The 20905-nt window shown below is 41.0% G+C and overlaps 2 protein-coding genes across 2 annotated transcripts in view; both read right to left on the bottom strand.

Moving 5' to 3' along the window:
• Cdkl5 (cyclin dependent kinase like 5) overlaps nt 1-20905 on the bottom strand; it is a 195576-nt gene that overhangs the window by 85611 nt on the left and 89060 nt on the right. The gene's annotated exons all lie outside the window — the stretch shown is intronic.
• LOC121441241 (gap junction alpha-6 protein-like) lies at nt 15554-20885 on the bottom strand. Its single transcript, XM_041642399.1, has 2 exons — nt 20780-20885; nt 15554-17836 (listed from the first exon to the last, which is right to left on the bottom strand). Exon 2 carries the CDS (start codon nt 17798-17800, stop codon nt 16850-16852), a length of 951 nt encoding a protein of 316 aa, XP_041498333.1. The 5' UTR covers nt 17801-17836; nt 20780-20885; the 3' UTR covers nt 15554-16849.

The raw sequence follows: 20905 nt of genomic DNA, 5'->3' as shown, positions 1-20905 counted from the left end.
GCCAAGAAAATGTAGTATTTCAATTTTCTGTAAGTAGTTGACTTTTGAAAGTACACAGACCTTACCTTGAACTTGCATGGTAGTGACTTGGTCCTTCTTAGTTTATAGAGTCCTTTCAGGTAAATGCTCAGACCTTTCGGATCATTCTCCCTGCTTCTACTAAGACAGGAGCTTGCTTATATAGAGTGGGTGAAATAGAAGAAACTCACTGGAGTAAGACAGGGGCTCTCTGGTCTCTACGGACTTTCTTTCTGGGTTTGAACCCCTGATGCTTCTATTGAACTCCAAGGAATACACATCAACTATCTCTTAGTTGGTATAAAGACATCTAGACTGCAATCTCATTTACATGTACCCTTGATCACCAAATACTATGAGCTATCAGCCTGAGCCTCAAACACAACATCCCCACTGATGGTGCCCCTGGCTTTCAATCCAGTATATAATATGTGTTCTGTTGAGATCCTTAGAAACCGCTCACAAGCTAAAGGAGGGCCAGGAGGCTCCTCTCCACTTAACTGCGCTAGCTTTTGTTTTCTTATTGCTGTTCCAGCTCTGATGAGGCAACTTTGAAGGGTGCACTTTCCAAGAGGGGAATAAGAGACAAGCTTCCTTCCCTTTGGGGAATAAATTCAACACATCCATTTTTTTGAAGTGGGAATGCTAAAAATGTCAGGATATACTTACCTACTCTAACTTGCCTCTTCTTTCTACGTTGTTTGATCATTTGAAAGGACAATCTTTCACTTTTTTGATTTTCAAAGGAAATTTCTTAGAAAGTAGCATCCATGCTTTTCTCCCCACCCTAACCCCTCTCTCCCTTAGGGCTATGATAAAAAGCAAAGATCAGGCAGCAGGACCAGGATCTGGCCCTGGTCCATGAGCTAGATTGTTGGAGCCCATCCCCTATGGTGGAATGCCATGCTCAGCCTGATGTGGGGTGGGGGTGGGGGTGGGGCTTGATCTTGCCCCAACTTAATGTGCCAGGCTTTGTTGACTCTCCATGGGAGCCCTTACAGGTTGGGAGAAGTATGGGGGGGGGGCTGTGGGGGAGGTGAGAAGGAGCAGGGGGAGGGTGGAATGTAAAATGAAACTAAAAACAATAAGTAAAAAAATTAAAAACAAGGCCAGGAGAGAAATTTCAACATAGTGACTGTCTTAGGGCTTCTATTGCTGTGAAAAGATACCATAACCATGGCAATTCTTAGAAAGAAAAACATGTAACAGGGCAGGCTTACAGTACAGAGGTTTAGTCAATTATCATCATGGTGGGACATAGCGGCATGTAGGCAGACATGGTACAGAAGGAGCTGATACTTGTTGATCCACAGGCAACAGGAACTAGACTAACACACTGGGCAGTGTCTTGAGCATAGGAGACCTCAAAGCCTGCCCCAACTGTGACACACTTCTTCCAAAAAGACCACACCTACTCCAACAAAACCACACCTCCTAATAGTGGCATTCCCTCTAGGTGCCATTTTCTTTCAAACCACCACACTGACCATGGATATAGTAGCAGGTATTTGAAATTTACTATATTAAATACAGAAATTTTTAGGTATACTGATAGAACAAGAACCAAATTCCTTTGAAATATTAAATTATGGACAGATGATCAATATAAAAAATACATGATTCTTGGGGCTGGAGAGATGCTGATTCAGTGGTTAAGAGCTCATGCTGATCTTGCAAAGGACCCAAAGTTGGTACACAATTGCCTATAACTTGAGCTCCAGGGAATTTAATGCCTTCTCCTGACCTCTGTGGGCACCGTATTTATGTGTATATTTTACATAGACAGGTACACATACATACACGCAATTTAGAATGAAAATTTAAAAATGGCACAAATAAAGAGAAAACATTATTTCTCTGTTAAACTAGTGAGAATAGCTTTCTCTACAGATTCCTTTATAAACAATACTTACTTTCCTGCGATTCTTCTCCCATGCATTGTGTAGGGAACACTGAGTCTTAATATTTGCAGCTGTTTGTGAGCAAACAATGTATAGAAAGCTAGCAATAGAATAGGTAGTTAGTACGGAGCAAGTGGCTGACTGTTTCTGGGGGAATACTAACAACAAAAAATATCCAGGGGTACCCACACATTCACACCTTCTGCTGAAGTTAGAGGCAGAAGAGCTAAAATGGTTACATATTTACAAATTAATGTCTGTTTTGCAATTGTTCATCAACACTCTGATATATACCCCCCCTCACTCACTCTGTGTGTGTGTGTGTGTGTGTGTGTGTGTGTGTGTGTGTAAGAGAGAGAGAGTTTGAGACTCAGTCTGGCTTTGGGAAAATATCACACTACCCTAGGTTTATATTATCCTATAAAATACAATATGAATACTGAATTCTCTTAAATAAGGCCAACATATCATTGGTTATTTTTCTTCAACTCATTGGAAATATGGGTGGCTTGGGATGTCATAGACCGTAGGTAGGAAGCTATTGCTTGCTATTGTTCCACAAAATAAACAAAATGTGCCCATGAAACTGTCCTCTAAAGAATTTCTATTTATTTAGTGCTGCCATCAACTCTGGTCAGAGAAGTTCCATTTAGGATGGGCAGTGATAATTGCAGAGACTCATAGATGGTCAAGGTAATCAGAACAAAGGACTCAGCCATAAGTGACATCAACACCCCCTCTAAGACTCAAGGAACACAGCAGGAAAAAAAGGTGGAGCTATAAGAGCCAAATGAAGAAGCGGAATGAGGTGAAAGCTATCTCTGGAGCACAGTAATGCAATTGAACTCTTGACCTCCAAACAGTTGTGCTTATCTGTGCAAGACTGGGCTTGTCAACATTCTGCTACAGGCAGTAGATACATAGGGCCAAGTTCCCACACTGGAGGACCTATAGGCAGACAATGGAAGCTACTTAGTAGTGGGGGGAAGTCAAGAAGACTCATCTCTACCTGAGTATGTCTAGAAAGTAAATAGTTTCTGGGGAAAGAAGAGAGATTTATTGGTGGTATAATCACTGGTAGAAAGCCCATGCTCTTTTTTTTTTTTTATTGCGAAAAGAAGAAAAAAAAACATAAACAAAAAAACAAGTTTCCACCTCCTCCCAGCCTCCCATTTCCCTTCCCCTCCTCCCACCCTTCTCCCCCTCCTCCCACCCTTCTCACCCTCCTCCCACCCTTCTCCTCCTCCCCCCACTCCTCTCCCCCTCCCTCTCCAGTCCACAGAGCAGTCCGGTTCCCTGCCCTGTGGTAAGTCCTAGGTCCTCTCCGTCCATATCTAGGAAGGTGAACATCCAAACTGGCTAGGCTCCCACAAAGCCAGCACGTTAAGTAGGATCAAAACCCCCTGCCATTGTCCTTGGTGTCTCATCAGCCCTCATTGTTCGCCATGTTCAGAGAGTCCGGTTTTATCCCATGCTTTTTCGGTCACAGTCCAGCTGGCCTTGGTGAGCTCCCCGTAGATCAGCTCCTCTGTCTCAGTGGGTGGGTGCACGCCTCGTGGTCCCGAATTCTTTGCTCATGTTCTCCCTCCTTCTGCTCCTCCTTGGGACCTTGGGAGCTCAGTCCAGTGCTCCTGTGTGGGTCACTGTCTCGATCTCTATCCATCACCAGATGAAGATTCTATGATGATATGCAAGATATTCGTCAGTATTGCTCTAGGATAGGGTCATTTCAGGTTCCCAATCCTCAGCTGCCCAAGGAACTAACTGGGAACCTCATCTTGGGCACTAGGGAGCCCCTCTAGGGTCAAGTCGCTTGCCCACCCTAAAGTGGCTCCCTTTACTAAGAATTGTGGTTCCGTGCTCCCCTATCCACCTTTCCTTTATCCCAATTCTCCCGTTTCCCAGGTCCCCCCTCCTTCCCTTCTACCTTTTCTCTCCCCATCTCCCCTTACCCCCATCCCACCCCCCCCCAAGATCCCATTTTCTCCCCGGAAATTTGGTCTACTTCCCTTAGCGAAGAGGACAACTATATGTTTTTCCTTCGGTTCACCTTCTTCCTTAGCTTCTTTAGGTTCACCTCTTGTAGACTCCGTGGTCCTTATTTATGGCTAGAAACCAATTATGAGTGAGTACATCCCATATTCATCTTTTTGGGTCTGGGACACCTCACTCAGGATAGTGTTTTCTATTTCCATCCATTTGCATGCAAAATTCGAGAAGTCATTGTTTTTTACCGCAGCGTAGTACTCTAGCGTGTATATATTCCATACTTTCTTCATCCATTCTTCCATTGAAGGGCATCTAGGTTGTTTCCAGGTTCTGGCTATTACAAATAATACTGCTATGAACATAGTTGAACAAATGCTTTTGTCATTTGATAGAGCATCTCTTGGGTATATTCCCAAGAGTGGTATTGCTGGGTCCAGGGGTAAGTTGATCCCGAATTTCCTGAGAAACCGAAACACTGACTTCCACAGTGGTTGCACAAGATTGCATTCCCACCAGCAATGGATGAGGGTACCAGTTCCTCCACAGCCTCTCCAGCAAAGGTTATCCTTGGTGTTTTTGACTTTAGCCATTCTGACAGGTGTAAGATGATATCTCAAAGTTGTTTTGATTTGCATTTCCCTGATTGCTAAGGAAGTTGAGCACGACCTTAAGTGTCTTTTGGCCATTTGAACTTCTTCTGTTGAGAATTCTCTGTTCAGTTCAGTGCCCCATTTTTTAATTGGGTTAATTAGCATTTTAAAGTCTAGTTTCTTGAGTTCTCTATATATTTTGGAGATCAGACCTTTGTCTGTTGCGGGGTTGGTGAAGATCTTCTCCCAGTCAGTAGGTTGCCTTTGTGTCTTAGTGACAGTGTCCTTTGCTTTACAGAAGCTTCTCAGTTTAAGTAGGTCCCATTTATTCAATGTTGCCCTTAATGTCTGTGCTTCTGGGGTTATACATAGGAAGCGATCTCCTGTGCCCATCTGTTGTAGGGTATTTCCCACTTTCTCTTCTATCAGGTTCAGTGTGTTCGGACTGATATTGAGGTCTTTAATCCATTTGGACTTGAGTTTTGTGCACGGTGAGAGATATGGGTCTATTTTCATTCTTCTACAGGTTGACATCCAGTTGTGCCAGCACCATTTGTTGAAGATGCTTTCTTTCTTCCATTGCATACTTTTAGCTCCTTTATCGAAAATGAGGTGTTCATAGGTTTGTGGGATAAAATCCGGGTCTTCTATACTATTCCATTGGCCGACTTCTCTGTTTTTATGCCAGTACCACACTGTTATAAATAGTTTCCTACCCAGGATCTTATAAGAAACCCCAAGAAAATACAATGAGACAAAAAGAAAATGAAAACAGAAAGAAGGCTAGCAGTGGAGTAGAGTGGGAATAAGAGAGAGTTATGGAAGGGTGAGTGATAAATATGTATTATATATACATATGACATGTTGAAGCCCCCTCCTTTTCCCCTTTTATCGAAAATGGAGTTTTTTCTTCACACAATATATCCTGATTATTGTTTTGCCTCCCTCTTGTCCTCCCAGTTCCTCCTCACCTCTCCTCCCCATCTAGATTCACTCCATTTCTGTCTCTCATTAGAAAACAGGCTTCTAAGGGATAATAATAAAATATAAAAGAAAATATATTAAGATAAAAAAACCCTATCACATCGAAGTAGAGCAAGAAAAAAAAACAATAGAAGAAAAGAGCCCAAAAGAAGGCACAAGAATCAGAGACCCACTTATTCACACACTCAGGAACCCCACAAAAACACTAAACTGGAAGCTATAGTATATCCACAGAGGACCTGGTGCAGACCCGTGACAGCCCTGTGCATGCTGGTCTCTGTGAGTTCAGATGAGCTTTGCTCATACTGATCTAGTGCCCTTCATCCCCTATGGTTCTTACACTCTTTTTGCCTCCTCTTCTGCAGGGTTCCCTGAGCTCTGAGGGGAGGGATTTGATGGAGACATCAGTTTTCGGGCTGAGGTTTCCCAGGCATCTTACTCTCTGCATAATGCCTGGCTATCAGTCTCTATTTGTTCCCATCTGCTGCAGGAGAAAGCGTCTCTGATTATATAAAGCTCTTTCTTATATATAATATACACAAATAAAAAATTAACTATGTTTAATGACACTCTCAAGTTCAAATGAAATAAGTTTATTCTTCAGGGCCCTGGGTTCAGGGTCCTCAGGTACATAGTGCCATGACAGCGCCAAGATGCGAAAGACTGTGAGGTCTAGCAGGAGAAATGTGGGCAAGAGCCTGTGTGAGCACTGCAGCGAATTCCTCTACGGACAGTGCAGTCTCGTGCTCTGACAGACGTGTTTGCACACAACACGCAGGCATGACGAAGAAATAGTTTAACCCAAATCTGATTAAAGTACAAAGCCACTGATTTTTGCCATAGCTGTGTGTGCGCAGATGCACACACAAATTTTAATTAACGTTAACAATTTTTATTTTCCCAAAACTTTTTAGGGGGTGGAAAGATTGTTCAGTGGTTAAGAGCACTTGCTTCTCTTGCGGAGGACCTGGGTTCGACTCCCAACACTGACAAGAACTTTCAGTTCCAGGCCCTATGCTCTCTTGTGGTCTCCTCAGATGCCTCCTGGTCTCCTCAGGTGCCAACACTCAGGTGTACATATATCCATGTAGGCAAAGCACCTATACACATCAAACAAACAAACCTACCAACCTACTTTTTAAAGTGTCTTTTTGAGTAAAAACTCTTCATGACTTATTATACATTGTGGAAAACACTAGAAAAGCCCAGCCTTGCATTCTCTTACAACAAAAAGAGTATCAAATATAAAGCAACAGAGTGTGGTATTTTTTAGAAACCATTTGGTCTTCATATCTAACTTCCCACATTATTTTATCATACCTATCAACTACATCATATTAAAGATCTGGAAGATGAACTGTTTATCATAATCACATATGGAAGTTTAATGGCCTAGTCATTTCATTGTAAGCAGCAAAGATAAAAAAGTGGGAGACTAATTCCCCAATGAGACAATGCTAATGGAACAATAGTGGCCTATAAGTCTTTAGTAGTTCTATGATGTTAGAGAAATAGCCAAATAACACTATAAATTTGAATCAAAATTTTGTGTCTTGTTATCTAATATGAAGAATATCACTGAATATATAAAGAATTCAACCCAACAGTAAAACAAACAATAATAGCACACCTAAACAAGTAATTGAAATTTTAAATATGGGCAAAAGACTTTGACAGACATCTCTCAAAAGAGGACACCATAAATGGCAAAAAGAAATATGAAAAATGCTTAACAGCACAACTCCCCAGAGGAATGTCAATCAAAATTAAACGGAAGGAGTTGGAGAGATGGCTCAGTGGTTAGGAACGCTGTGGCTGCTTTTCTAGAGAACCTGGGTTTGATTCCCAGCGCTCACATGATAGCCAATAACTATTCAAAACTCCAGTCCCAGTGGAATCCATTGCCTTCTTCTGGCCTCTGAAGGCACCAGGAATGCACGTGGTACACAGACATACATACACACATATAATCACCCATACACATAAAATAATTTTATAAAGTTTAAAAACTACAATGAAATTATCACCTTCCTCAAGGAAGAATGGCTATCATCAAAAAGACAAAAAAAAATTAAAAAAAATTTAAAAAAAAGAAAAAAAATGAGAAAAAAAAAAGACAAAAAACAAGCCAGTCGGTGGTGGTACATGCCTTTAATCCCAGCACTTGGGAGGCAGAGGCAGGAAGATCTCTGTGAGTTCAAGGCCAGCCTGGTCTACAAGAGCTAGTTCCAGGACAGGCTCCAAAGCTACAGAAAAACCCTGTCTCATAAAACACAAAAAGCATGAAACAAAAAGACAAAAGACAGAAAAGTGCTAGGAGCAACATGGAGAAAAAAAAATACACAAAGGTGGTAGAAATGCAAAGTAGTATAGGCATCATAGAAAAAAGAGTGAAGATTCCTCAGGAAAAATTGAAAACAGATCTTCCACATGGCCTAACTGCCCCACTACTAGCTACATACATAAAAGAAATGAAGCCAGTGTGGAATACAGACATCTACACTCTCATGTTTAGAGCAACACTATTTGCAATAGTGAAGGTAAACGTGCATAAATGGATGGACAGGAAATACAAATCTACATATACATAACACAATACCATGCAGCCATAAAGAGAAGGAATCTTGCCATTGGAAAGAACATAGGAATTAAAAGTCATTGTGCTAAGTGAAATAAGAGAGGCATAGAAAGTACTATATAGCTGCATTCATTTTTGGATATAAAACTCTGGACTTTATAGGAAAAATATCAGTAATATTATTAAAAATCCTCTTCAAATACTATTATCAAAGGCCTCAATGAGATCCCAAGTTTTTGTCTTTTAAAGTGCCTCTTCTGCCACATCTAATTCCTTGGAGATTCTTAGCTGAGTCTTTCTTTATATATACTTGTTTCTGTCTTTTCAGACTTTGCTTCAAGTATTCATCCAGTCTTCACTCACTCGTTTCATTGACATATATTTTTTCAAGCTTCTACTGGGTGACTGGCACTGTGCTAACAGGGAAAGGGGGTCTTTTCTCATGGAGGTTACATTCTGGAAGGAAAAGCAAAAGACAAAACAAGAAGACCAGGGCTGGGGATGTTGCTCAGTAGTAGAATGCTTCTCCAGAATGCCTATGTCGACCCCTAATACTAAAAAAATGTAGATTACGGTAACAGCTTCTGAAAGAACACAGAGATGGGACAATGTCACGGTATCTGTGCAGGCGGGGGATCCCGAGGAAGTGACACATTTTAGCTTTACTTAGAAGACATTAAGCCATCTCCACTGCTAGTTCATTCCTCTCTCAACCTTCACATCCTTCCTCTGGGAAGTGTGTGCAGGGCCTTCCTTCCATCTTGTTCTGTGACTTCTCTTTTCATGATTTCCGGTGTTCTAGCTACACCTCCAGCCAAGAACTTCGCTATGGCTGACCATGTGGCTAGGCAACCATTAACATTTGTGAGAACAGGGGCCTTATTTTAACTCTGTAACATGAAGGCTAGCAGAAAGGCCCTCCAAAAGGATGAGATGAACCAGTTGGATATGCCAGTTTTGTTGTTATATTATTTAGCTTTTTTTTTTGAGACGAAGGGCTACTTTGTAGTCCAGGCTAGCCCCCTTAGCCTCCCATGTGTTGGGATTGCAGGTGTGAGCCACTGCGACTGGCTAGTACATTTTAAGTCCCTCTGATAAAATTTTCAGGAATCATGAAGAAATGAGACAAAGGACAGCTTGGACAAGAAAATGAGACATGAAATTTTAATCTTAACTAAAAACATTGAGAAAGGCAAAGACCGAAATGTTACTTTGATAAGAGGATGAACTAAATCTAAGCTTAAAAGACAATAACTTCCTTTTGTACATTGTTCATTCTCTGACAGACTGGATTCTTCAAGGACACAGAGCACAGCCCATCACGGTGTTGTCGTGAGCCTTTTCCTTCCATATAGTAAGCTTTCTATAGATGCTGATGATGCCCTTCATGCCCTCTGGCCTAAATCCACAGCAAAATGTCTACTTAATGAATTAATTTGAAGTTTGAAAATTCATCCTTATGGTTTATCTATGACAGGGACAAAGACTTTCCTTACATCAATAAATTATATTCAAATTGCATGGTCAATGAAGCCATAAGAATTTGAAAAATATCTGCTTCAGATATCACAATGGGCTATGAGTTTCAAGATATTTAAGAGAAAAAAAATAAGAACTTTTAGAAGAAAAATAAACAGATGACTGTAGGAGAAACTATACATTATTTCTTAAAAGTCAGCAGACATTGTATATTCACGACTCTGTATTTATGTGGAGCAGAACAAACTGTTAAGACATTGTACCAAGTACATGGGGTGTGTATGTCAATGGGGAAAATGAAATACTTTTGCTGAAAGGCAAGGTAAAGGCGAGGATGGATCTTTTCTAACCGAGAAACCTGCTGACTTATAACTGCTTCACAGAAGTCCTGAGCTAGAATCTAAATTCAGCATGGAATATTGACAAACCAGCTTTGAATTATATCCTTCTAGTTACTCTGTATTCGGACAAAAATGAAGCTAAAGTGACAGAATTGATCAGAAGATATAAAGAAATAATATATAGAATAAATATACATAACAGCCCCCATACTGAGAGCTAAACAGTCACACATCAGATTTCTAACAAAATTTTGTTTCCCACTCAAAACAAACCAGAAAGAAAACTCTCCTTCTAAAGGGCTATATTGTAAACAGTTCAAAATGTAGGCTATGCCCCTGGTCCTTTCTCACGCTAATGTTGCCAAGTCTGTCTACAAGGGTTCCTGAGAGGCTGGGAAAAACAAACCCAGTCTTTCTCATTGGTAATATTCTTTAGGAATACTGAACTGTGTGGCATCTCATTTCACACACACCTATCACTCCTGATTTCAAGCAAATGAAAATGGTGACCTAAAACTCAAAGGCCGTTACACCTCCAAAAAAGGATGAGAACTTCAGCTTGAGAGCTAGGCTGCAGGAGCTTAAATCCTGACTCTAGCACATTCTACCCAATTGAGTGTGGCCTGAGGAGCATAACTCACCTCTTGGTACCTTGTCAAGAGAACTGGGTCTCAGGATATCTAAAACAATTCTGTACAATAAAAGAACTTCTGGAGGCATCACCACCCCTGATGGTGATTCAAGTGCTATATAGCCATAGTAATAAAAACAGCTTGGTATTTGCATAAAAACAGGCACATTGCTCAATGGAATAGAATCAAAGACCCTTACATAAATCCACACACTTATGAACACCTGATTTTTGGCAAGGAAGCCAAAATTGTACAACGGAAAATAGAAAGCATATTCAACAAATGGTGCTGTCATAACTGGATGTCAGCATGTAGAAGAATGCAAATAGATCCATATCTATCACCATGCACAAAACTCAAATCCCAGAGGATCAAAGACTTCAACATAAATCCAGTTACACTGAACACGATAGGAGAAAAAGTGGGAAGCAGCCTTGAAGGTATTGGCAGAGGAGACCACTTCCTAAATATAACACTATTAACACAGACACTGAGAGAAACAACAAATGGGACCTCCTGAAACTGAAAAGCTTCTGTAAGGCAAAAGACATGGTAAATAAGACAAAATGGCAGCCTACAGAATGGGAAAAGATCTTCACCAACCCCACATCTGACAGAGGGCTGATCTCCAAAATATATAAGGAACTCAGGAAACTAGACATCAAAATATAAAATAATCAAATTAAAAATGGGGTACACATCTAAACAGAGAATTTTCAACAGAAGAATCTCAAAAGGCCAAAAGACATTTAAGGAATTGCTCAACATTCTTAGTCATCAGGGAAATGCAAATCAAAATGACTGTGAGATTCCACTTTACACCTGTCAGAATGGCTAAAATCAAAAACACTGATGACAGCTTATGCTGGAGGATGTAGAGTAAGGAGAACACTTCTCCACTGTTGATGGGCATACAAACTTGTACAGCCACTTCAGAAATGAGTACGGCAGTTTCTTAGAAAATTGGGAACCAACCTACCTCAAGACCCAGCAATACCACTCTTCGGCATATACCCAAAGAATGCTCAAACATACCACAAGGACACTTGCTCAATTATGTTCATAGCAGCATTATTCATGATAGTCAGAACCTGGAAACAACCTAGATGCCCCTCAACCAAAGACTGGGTGAAGAAAATGTGGTATATTTACACAATGGAGTACTACTCGGTGGTGGAAAAAAATGATATTGTAAAATTTGCAGGCAAATGGAAGAAACTAGATAAAATCATCCTGAGTGAGGTAACAGACCTCGAGAGACAAACACAGTATGTATTCACTCATAAGTAGATTTTAGATGTAAAGCAAAGGGTAATCAGTCTAAAATCCACAGTCCTAGAGAAGCTAGGGAACATGGATGGCCCTGGGAAGGGGAAATAGATGAGATCTCCCGAGTAAACTGGGGGAGGAGGGTAAACGGGAGGGGTGGGGAGTGGGAACATGAGGGATCAGGATGGTCGAGTTGGGGAAGAGACTGAGAGGGAGAGTAATGAAAGAGACATCTTGATAGATGGAACCATTATGGAGTTAGGGAGAAACCTGGTGCCAGGGAAACTCCCAGGAACCCACAAGGATGAGCAGAGATAAGATTCCTAGCAACAGTGGAGAGGGTGCCTGAACTGGCCTTCTATAATCAGATTGGTGACTAGCCTAACTGACCTTCATTCAGTAACTGATAGAAAGCAGACGCAGAGATCCAAGGTCAAGCACTGGGCCAAGCTGCAGGTGTCCAGTTGAAGAGAGGGAAGAGGGATTGTATGAGCCAAGGGGGTCAAGATCATGATGGGGACATCCACAGAGACAGCTGACCTGACTGAGTTCATGGGAGCTCATAGACTCTATACTGACAGCTAGGGAGTCTGCATATGACTGAACTAGGCCTTCTGCATGTGGGTGACATTTGTGTAGCTTGGCCTGTTTGTGGGGCCTCTAGCAGTGGGACCAGGGTCTATCCCTGGTGCATGAGCTGGATTTTTTTTTAACCTATTCCCTATAGTGGGATACCTTGCTCAGCCTTGTTGCAGCAGGAGGATCTTGGTCCTGCCTCAATTTGATATGCTAGGCTTTGTTGACTCCCGTGGGAGACCTTTCCCTTTCTGAGGAGTGGATGGGGGAGAGGAGAGAAAGGAGGTGGGGGGAGGAAACAAGAGGAGAGGAGGGAGAGAAAACTGGTTGGTATATAAAATAAATTTAAAAATTTAATTAAAAAAACAAGTTAAAAAAGAAAGAAAACTGGGTCTAGGCCTGTGGTGGCGCACACCTTTAATCTCAGCAGTCAGGAGGCAGAGACGAGTGGATCTCTGTGAGTTCAAGGCCAGTCTAGTCTATACAGTTAGTTCTAGGACAGCCAAGTTTGCATAAAGAAACCTTGTTTTGAAAAACAAAACAATGTACTTCTCCCCTCCCCCAGTCACCAAAAAGAAAGAAAATGGCATCTAATGACAGCTCATATTCCTGGGAGCACAATTAGGATTCCATGAAAAGACAAAAATGTTCAGCATTGACCTAAGTTAAAATGCTCTGCTTGTAGCCGTTCCCAAACATGAGAAGTAGGTTCCCAAGTGAGTGCAGAGGACCTGGGGCTTCGTCTAAGGTCTAGCTCCTCTTTGCCTTATGGAGACTGCCAGTCCTTGCTGTTATTAGTAAGCTGAGTCTCACTACAGTAGTGGAACTGAACATCCCTATCCAACAGAGTCAAGAGCTGCCCCAGGACTGGGCAGGCCATTGGACTATAACACTTGCATGGTGTGCCTGTAGGCCACAGCAGAGCTCAAGGACTACTGACTGGACGTACTTTGGTCATCTGATCTCTAAGCACATGGCCCGAGAAGCTGAAGCTAGGAATGCTCTGTTTGCTAGACCGCAGCTGTCAGCAAAGGGCTTAATGGGAACCCAAGTAAAACATAATGATGACCAAGATAACTATAAGTCACTGGGCACAAGCCTCCTCGGCGCGTGTCTAACACTCAGCTAGCTAATAAGAAGGGGAAGGGCTTCAACAACATCATAAGCCAGGGAGTGCAAACTTAATTTTATTTTAATACTAAAGAATTGTAAGCAGAGTGTGGCAGTGCATGCCTGCAATATTAGCACTTGGGAAAATGAGAAGGCAGACTGAGAGTTTAATAACAGCTCAGGACACAAGCGAGACCTTGTCTGAAGCAATCAATCAATTCTGCATGACTTCAAGCACCAGAGTGACCCAAAAACAAAAAAGAAGGAAATGACAGTTGTTCACTAAGGTCAAGGAACAAATTAATTTATTTCACAGGTCTCTGAACTCCACAAGACGACAAGCGATTTCAAAGCAAGGGACTATCGATAATCAAGGGTCCACTGCAGTTGCCTAATAAAAGTAAGTCTGAAGAATAAACTAGTATTATCATATAAAGTATTGCTGATAGCCAGACATGCTAGCATACACCTGTAACTCCAGCACTTGGGAAGCTGGAGCAAAAAGATTATGAGATTGAAGGCACTCTGTGCTACACAGTACATTCAAGGCAAGCCTGAGACTCACAGTTTTACAGCAAGACCCTGCTTCAAAAATATTTTTTAAAGTGTTTCTTATAGACTTTATTTGGGGATCTTTATTATAACACACAGACACAGTCACACACACACACACACACACACACACACACACACACACACACACACACACACACACACACACACACACTTCTAGTTCTGGCCCAGAAAGGATAGCCTCATTCCTCCCAGGTTCCCCAGCTGGTATCAATCTCTGGCCTCCACATGTGGTTGCACAGGCAGGCACACCTCTATACATACATACCACAGATAGTACAAAGAACAGCAAAAAAAACCCCACCCAATTTAAAATGTGTTATGGCCTATATAATTTGTTTGAATAGCATCCTTGAAATAACAAAACTAAACAGGGTTAAGTGAAGATTAGGAGTTACCTAGGGTCAGGGATAAGGAAAAAATGTGGCCAGGACTATCAAAAGGTATTATTGCCAAAACTACTGTGTATTTTGAATATAGTGGACACAAAACTCTACACAAATTATAAAGTTATATATAACTAAACACAATGAGTGTATATAAAATTGGTGAAACTGAAGGTTAATGGATTGTGTCAATGTCAACTTTCTACCTATGAAATTATTCCTCAAAAGTTAAGAGGTATAATGGTGTGCATTGTAATTCTAGTAGACGGGAGGTAGAAGCAGAAATAAAAACCAGAAATTCAAAGTCACCCTTGGCTATATATTGAGCTCAAGACCAGCATGGGTTATAAGAGATCCTGTTTTAAAAACACAAACAGGCAAAATGTAAACTGTAAAAGTTGGGGGTATAGCTCAGTGACAGAGTACTTGCTTGACATGCACAAAGCCATGGGCCCAATCTGCAGCCCTATATAAACCAGGCACGGGGGCACACTCTTGTAATTCCAGCACTAAGGAGGTAAAGGCTTGAGGATCAGAAGTTCAGGGTCATGTGAAAATGAATGAAGCAGGAACAGGCCCCCTTACTAAATAACTGATTAATCTTCATAAGCCACTTCTAAAAAAAAACCTGACACTCATCATTTAACTAAGGGACTAGATTTTCCAAATGAGACTGTGGCAATGGTCAGAACCTGACTTTAGAAACTACAGGTTTGATGATCTGTTCTTGTGTTCTCCATTTCCCTCGGTTCCCTGGGATGGGAAGACACTTAATGATGAGAATACATCCCTTAAAGGGGAAGGGAAAAAAACCCAACTATATTCTTTTTGCATATCTGGAGGTCATGGATCTCCCCATGATTCTAGTACATGAAATGAAGGATGCTGATTCTAGAATCATGTCGCAGAGTCATCCCACCTGAATTTCACAAACTGTGATTGCACTGGACTCTGCTTCATGGGCAGGAAATGGGGAGTGTCTCACACTCTAGTCCACTGCAATTGTCTTGGCTTCCATGAGCCACTATAACCAGTTTAGTGTGCTTAAATGAAGATGCACCAGTGAAGAGTTCAAAAGACCGGTCAGAAGTTATCAGAGAAGGAATACGCATGGACCGTGCTCTTACTACTTTATTGAATAAAGAATTTTCTAGAATAACATGTGATAGGCCTGCATTGCAAGAAACAAAGATGAACATGGTAGTTTAACATCAAATGGTAAGCAAATTAATATTTCTTGAATAAAATTGTGTGTGTAGCTGTCATGGAAAAACAAGTCAGCAGCTCAGTATTTTTCAATCTGTGGAATGTTTCAAAAGGCATAAGAAAAATGAATAGCATTTCTTTTATATGTTTCAAATCAATTACACAGGTATTTCACAAATTTCCCTCACCCTCTCCTGCTTTCCAAATAAAATCTTAATATAAACATGAAAAATGCCAATAATCACAAGAGACTGCCAAACTCACAGCAGAAGGTAACATCTGAATTAATATGTATTATGTAAAACAAATGCCCACTATTGTCAAATTCATGTAGGCACATTTCATAATTCACTTCTAAGCGTTTAAGTTTGTCATGTTCACAATTACTGTTTTCAGTACAACTGTTTCTTTAAGGGCTCCGACTCTCTCTTGGAAAAGAAGAATAAATTGTTTACATCTGTGATAGGATTGCTGCTATAGTATATAAGAGAAAAAGAAAACTCATCACAATTACCAGAACTATGACATATTATAAATTGGGGGATGCATTTTAAGGGAAAATATAATTTACTTTTACATTAGGAATTAAACAGTATAAACATAGTATGGGCCCAAACAATAAAATCCAAGAGAAAGGCTCAACTTTCAATGGTATGTTTGTATTATTTAAAAATGCAGGATTGGGAATTTACACTGTATCTGCGTCAATGGATAAATAATAAAATCACTCCCCCCCCCCCCACAGAACCATTTTAGGGTAATACGGGAAAGGTCCTTATACATTGCCTAATACAAGTTATAGTTGGACTAAAAGTTCTTTGAGTCAACCATTTTATTTATTTAGTTCGTTTGTTCAAATTACTATCTTTTTATTCTTGTGCTACTTGAGGTCTTATACATACTAGACCAACCATCTACCAATGAGCTAGATGAATAAGCCTCCAGAGTCAAGAACTTTAAATACTGACACATGTCTTGGTTACCACTGAGGCCAATGAACATTATCTGTACTGAAACATGGGTACACTTTCTACCGCACTTTGATTCTCTTTAGCAACCAGGCAAAATCACAATGCTTTCAAGAAGAAATCACAGTATCTAAGCTATCAGGCTGCTGGTGTCATGACCACTACTATTGGTGGAGAGCTGCTACTCGTGTTCGGTAGCTTTGATTTGCTTTTCTCTCCACTTAGACCTACTGAGAATCCTGCTTATCATCAGGGTGAAGAAAAGGCTGAGTGCGGGCCAGAAAAGACACTGTCTGCCTGCCTCCCCCCACCTGACTCTGTTACACTCCGAAACCGATAATGTTCCGCAGGAACCGCCTGATCCTCAGAAAACGCGGTAGTGAGAACATTTGGTGAGGGGGCATGGGAAAGGCTCTGGAGATCAGCTATACTATAGTAAACCTCATTCTCCTTTCTCACATAATTCTTAATGACCTTATATAGGACATAGGACAGCTCAAGGATATTCAAGGCCAAAGACACCAGGGACACCACCAGCATGAAGAGGATGAAGATGGTTTTTTCTGTGGGGCGAGAGACGAAGCAGTCCACCTGATGTGGGCAAGGAGCTTGCTCACAAATGTAAACTGCCCTCAGGGTAAATCCATAAATGTACCACTGGATCAGCATGAAGGCCACCTCAAAGACAGACTTGAAGACGATACTGAGCATGTAGGTTAGCAGCAACCGGCCTTTCCTTTCCACCTTAGCTTGTTCTTCTCTGCCACTCTCGAACTTCTTCTCTTCAGTTTGCTCTAAGTGCGCTTCCACGTAGGCACCATTAACACGAACAACTCCAAGCTCCTTCTCTAGCTTCTTCAGGTTCTGGTTCTGCCGGGTCTCATAGAACACGTGTGCCAGGTATAAGACTGTGGGCACAGACACGAAGATGATCTGGAGGACCCAGAGGCGCATGTGAGAGATGGGGAAAGCTTGGTCGTAGCAGATGTTTTCACAGCCAGGCTGCTGAGTGTTGCAACGGAACTTCAGCTGCTCATCACTCCAGGCTGACTCAATGGCGGTCCCCAGGAGCAGGATGCGGAAGATGAAAAGGACCCTGAGCCATACCTTTCCTTCAATCGTGGAGTAGGGCTGAACCCTTTTTAGAAGCTTGGCTAAGGCACTCCAGTTGCCCATGTTGCCTTCTCGCCGTTGATGCATTTAAAAGAGAAGGAGGCACAGCAAGCGACTGCACGCCTTGGAGGACGAAGTAAATGAAAACGTAAGTGCAAGAGTTACACCTGCCTCAAGTTTAAAAGCCTACTGCTGTTTGGCCCCTTCCTCACGCCATCTCCTAATAAAAGAAAATTGCTGACAACAGGCAAAAGCTTATGTGAATTCATTTTTATAAGTGGCAAGTGTTCCTGCACCAGAACATATGTGTATCTATAATGAACCAAGTTACATAAATGGGAAACAGATAAATGTAAAGGTCTCCTTCATTTCAGTATAAAACAATCTCCAAAAATAATGAGTCAACTCTTTAACATACTAACAATTCATACGCATACACTGATTGGTGAAGTTTCAGAAGTTGGGCCAACATTTCCCAAAGAGAGACAATGATATCCATTCAGCCATTGTTTATTCAGTGTCTACTAGGTGAAATGTACTCTAACAGGCACGGGCTCTTACTGGTGAGTAAATCAGAATATACTTGTGGCATGTACAATCAACTGGGCAAACTCGCTAATTTCAAATATGGAGTTTTGCTGGTACATGCCAGTAATCTCCAGCCCTCAGAATACTGAAGTGGAAGGATCACTCAGAGTTTCTAGGTCTACCTTTGCTACCTAGTGAATTCCAGATCACCCTGAGATACCCACTGAGTTACCCTGAGCTACAGAGTAAGAACTTGCCTCAAAAAGTATAACATTTTATTAAATACATAATATAACTTATAAGATAAAGAATGAAGAAATCCAGTGCAAGATACGGCTTACACCTTAATTTCAGAAACAGGTGTGTGTGTGTGTGTGTGTGTGTGTGTGTGATAGCTTATAATCAAAGGAAGTCTCAGTGAGCAAATGAATACACATCAGTTGCAAATTTAAATAGATGCCGAGAAGAAAATAACCAGGACACACTGACCAAAAAAATGAGGTAGGAAAGCTCCAGCCAGACTGATTAGAGATAGTGGGACAAGAAGTAAGAAAATTATTGCCAGATGTGAAAGAAACAACAGAGATTCAAAAAGGAAAGAACTTGCTATATTCAAAGAATTAAAAGGCAGAAGTTGAGGTAGCTGTTGAGCAAGTGGGCAGTGTAAAGGATGAGCGAGAGTCACAGAAGAGTTACATCAGACACCACCTAGCAGCAGAAAAGCCTGGATGCTGGAACAAAGATCACACTGTGAAACTAGGACAAGGCTAAGGCCATGGGAGAAAGTACAAACGGTTGGTCCCAGGCTTGCAGGATGAGTGGGAGGACAGGCAGGGCAGGCAGGGCAAGATTAGAGCAAGGGACATAGAGATTAGGAAAAGGATGGGAGCTCTGCTCTAATAGACAGCAAGTGAGTTTTGGTGGAAACAAAATATCAAGAGGCTATCAAGAATGATGGGGGCCTGGCGAGATGGATTAGCATTTAGGAGGACATGAGTATGCTATATGACGAACTCAAGGTGAAAACCTTTCAGAAGGAACAATGATGCCATCCCCTAGTCTACTGAATGTGGGTGGAAGCGGGCATGACAAAATATGAGCCAAGCAGTTCTGAAGACTTGGTAGTCTTCATCCATTTCTTCCCTAAAGGCCCTGTTCCTTCATGAAAAAGTCCTCAAAGCAAAAGCAGAGTGAGATGCTTTCTGCTTCCAATTCAGAGAATAGTAGATGATCTTACCATGGATGGGCCACAGATAATTTCTATAAAACTAACAAACAACTATCATTCTTAATTAAATACTTTCAATGCAGCAAATCATTTACAAAGTAATTTTTCATTTGCTGAATTAAAATCATACTTAAAATTTTAATCCAACTCCTGTGAAAAAGCATTTTTCCCAAACACAGTCATTGTAAGCAAATGAGTATAATAAAACAGAAAAAGATTCTTAACACAAGCACAGTAAGACTTGGCCAATTAATAATCAATTTTAGAAGCTAAGCCATACAACTAATTTGTTTCTTGTTTTAATGGCCATTCTGCAGAGTACTTTCAGTACTGTGAGAAAAAATTAAAATGAACCCTAGAAAAAAAGAAGGGTTAACGAAATTTACAGCGTGCCAATCACCTGAGATTGGTTGCAACTGTTATCCAAGAATAAGAACTGAAGCTTCCCCAAATTAAAATTGTTAGCGAGTTATCAAATTTAAGGCTTCAAAGTACACAAAGTACTTTCTCAGCTGGATAAATAACACATTTTAGATGAACTTTCCTCTGTTGCACAGATTACAAAAGTAGTCCTATTAAGCTAAAGTCACCAAGATCTAGAGTTTATAATTAGTTCATTCCTCAAGGCTAATTGAAAACAAGTCATTGGCAGTATAAGACTTCCCTATTTCTTCTCAATCATTTGTCACATTTAAACAGGGCTTAGTCGCTAGAGATTTGAAGGTGCCTTCGAAATTGAGCTCCTTTTGCAAAACACATAGGGTGAAATGGTAAAGAAAAATCCCCAGAACTACTTTAGTCTAGTCTATAAAACGTAGCTGACAAGTCAAAAAACAATGCTGGGGGCAAACAGGAGTCATAATATTGTTAACTAATTCAGGGTACAGTTCTTAGCAATTTTCAAGAACTATATGAAGTTCTTAAGCTTTTCAGATATTCTGTTCCGAAAAAGTTCTTACTGAACATATGAAAATAGAGATCTAAGATTCAAAAGGATGAAAATAACTGAAAATGAGTCATCTTAGCTAAGCAAATGCTTCACAGGAAAGTTTAAAACCCTCTTGCAGAACATTATTTTTAAACTGGACAAGATCTTTCTAATTTTAAAATATAAAACGTAGGACTTCCAGTTTCAGCTCAACACACGCAGGGCTTAGCTATATCATCATTCCTGTCATTACAGCAAGAAAGCCCTAACGGATTTAAAATTGCCAAGTTTTCTCCAACCCACCAAAGAACTGAGGACACAGGGCAAGACAGCCCCTCTCTCCAGATGGGCAGATACACACAATCTTACCCAAGATACTTACCTGAAGTGAAGGCACTAGGGTAAAATATTAGTAAAGAAAATAAATCTGACAAACGTCCAGGGCGGCAAGCGTTTGGAGTGAGAGCTCTCGGAAGAAGAGACCCTCCTACTCCACAGCTCTGCCTCC

Source organism: Microtus oregoni, unplaced genomic scaffold (assembly GCF_018167655.1).
Source record: "Microtus oregoni isolate MIOR12 unplaced genomic scaffold, Mior012 000074F_003, whole genome shotgun sequence".
Taxonomy (NCBI): domain Eukaryota; kingdom Metazoa; phylum Chordata; class Mammalia; order Rodentia; family Cricetidae; genus Microtus; species Microtus oregoni.
The sequence above is the reverse complement of the archived record's forward strand: the minus strand, read 5'-3'. Positions and strand labels throughout refer to the sequence as shown.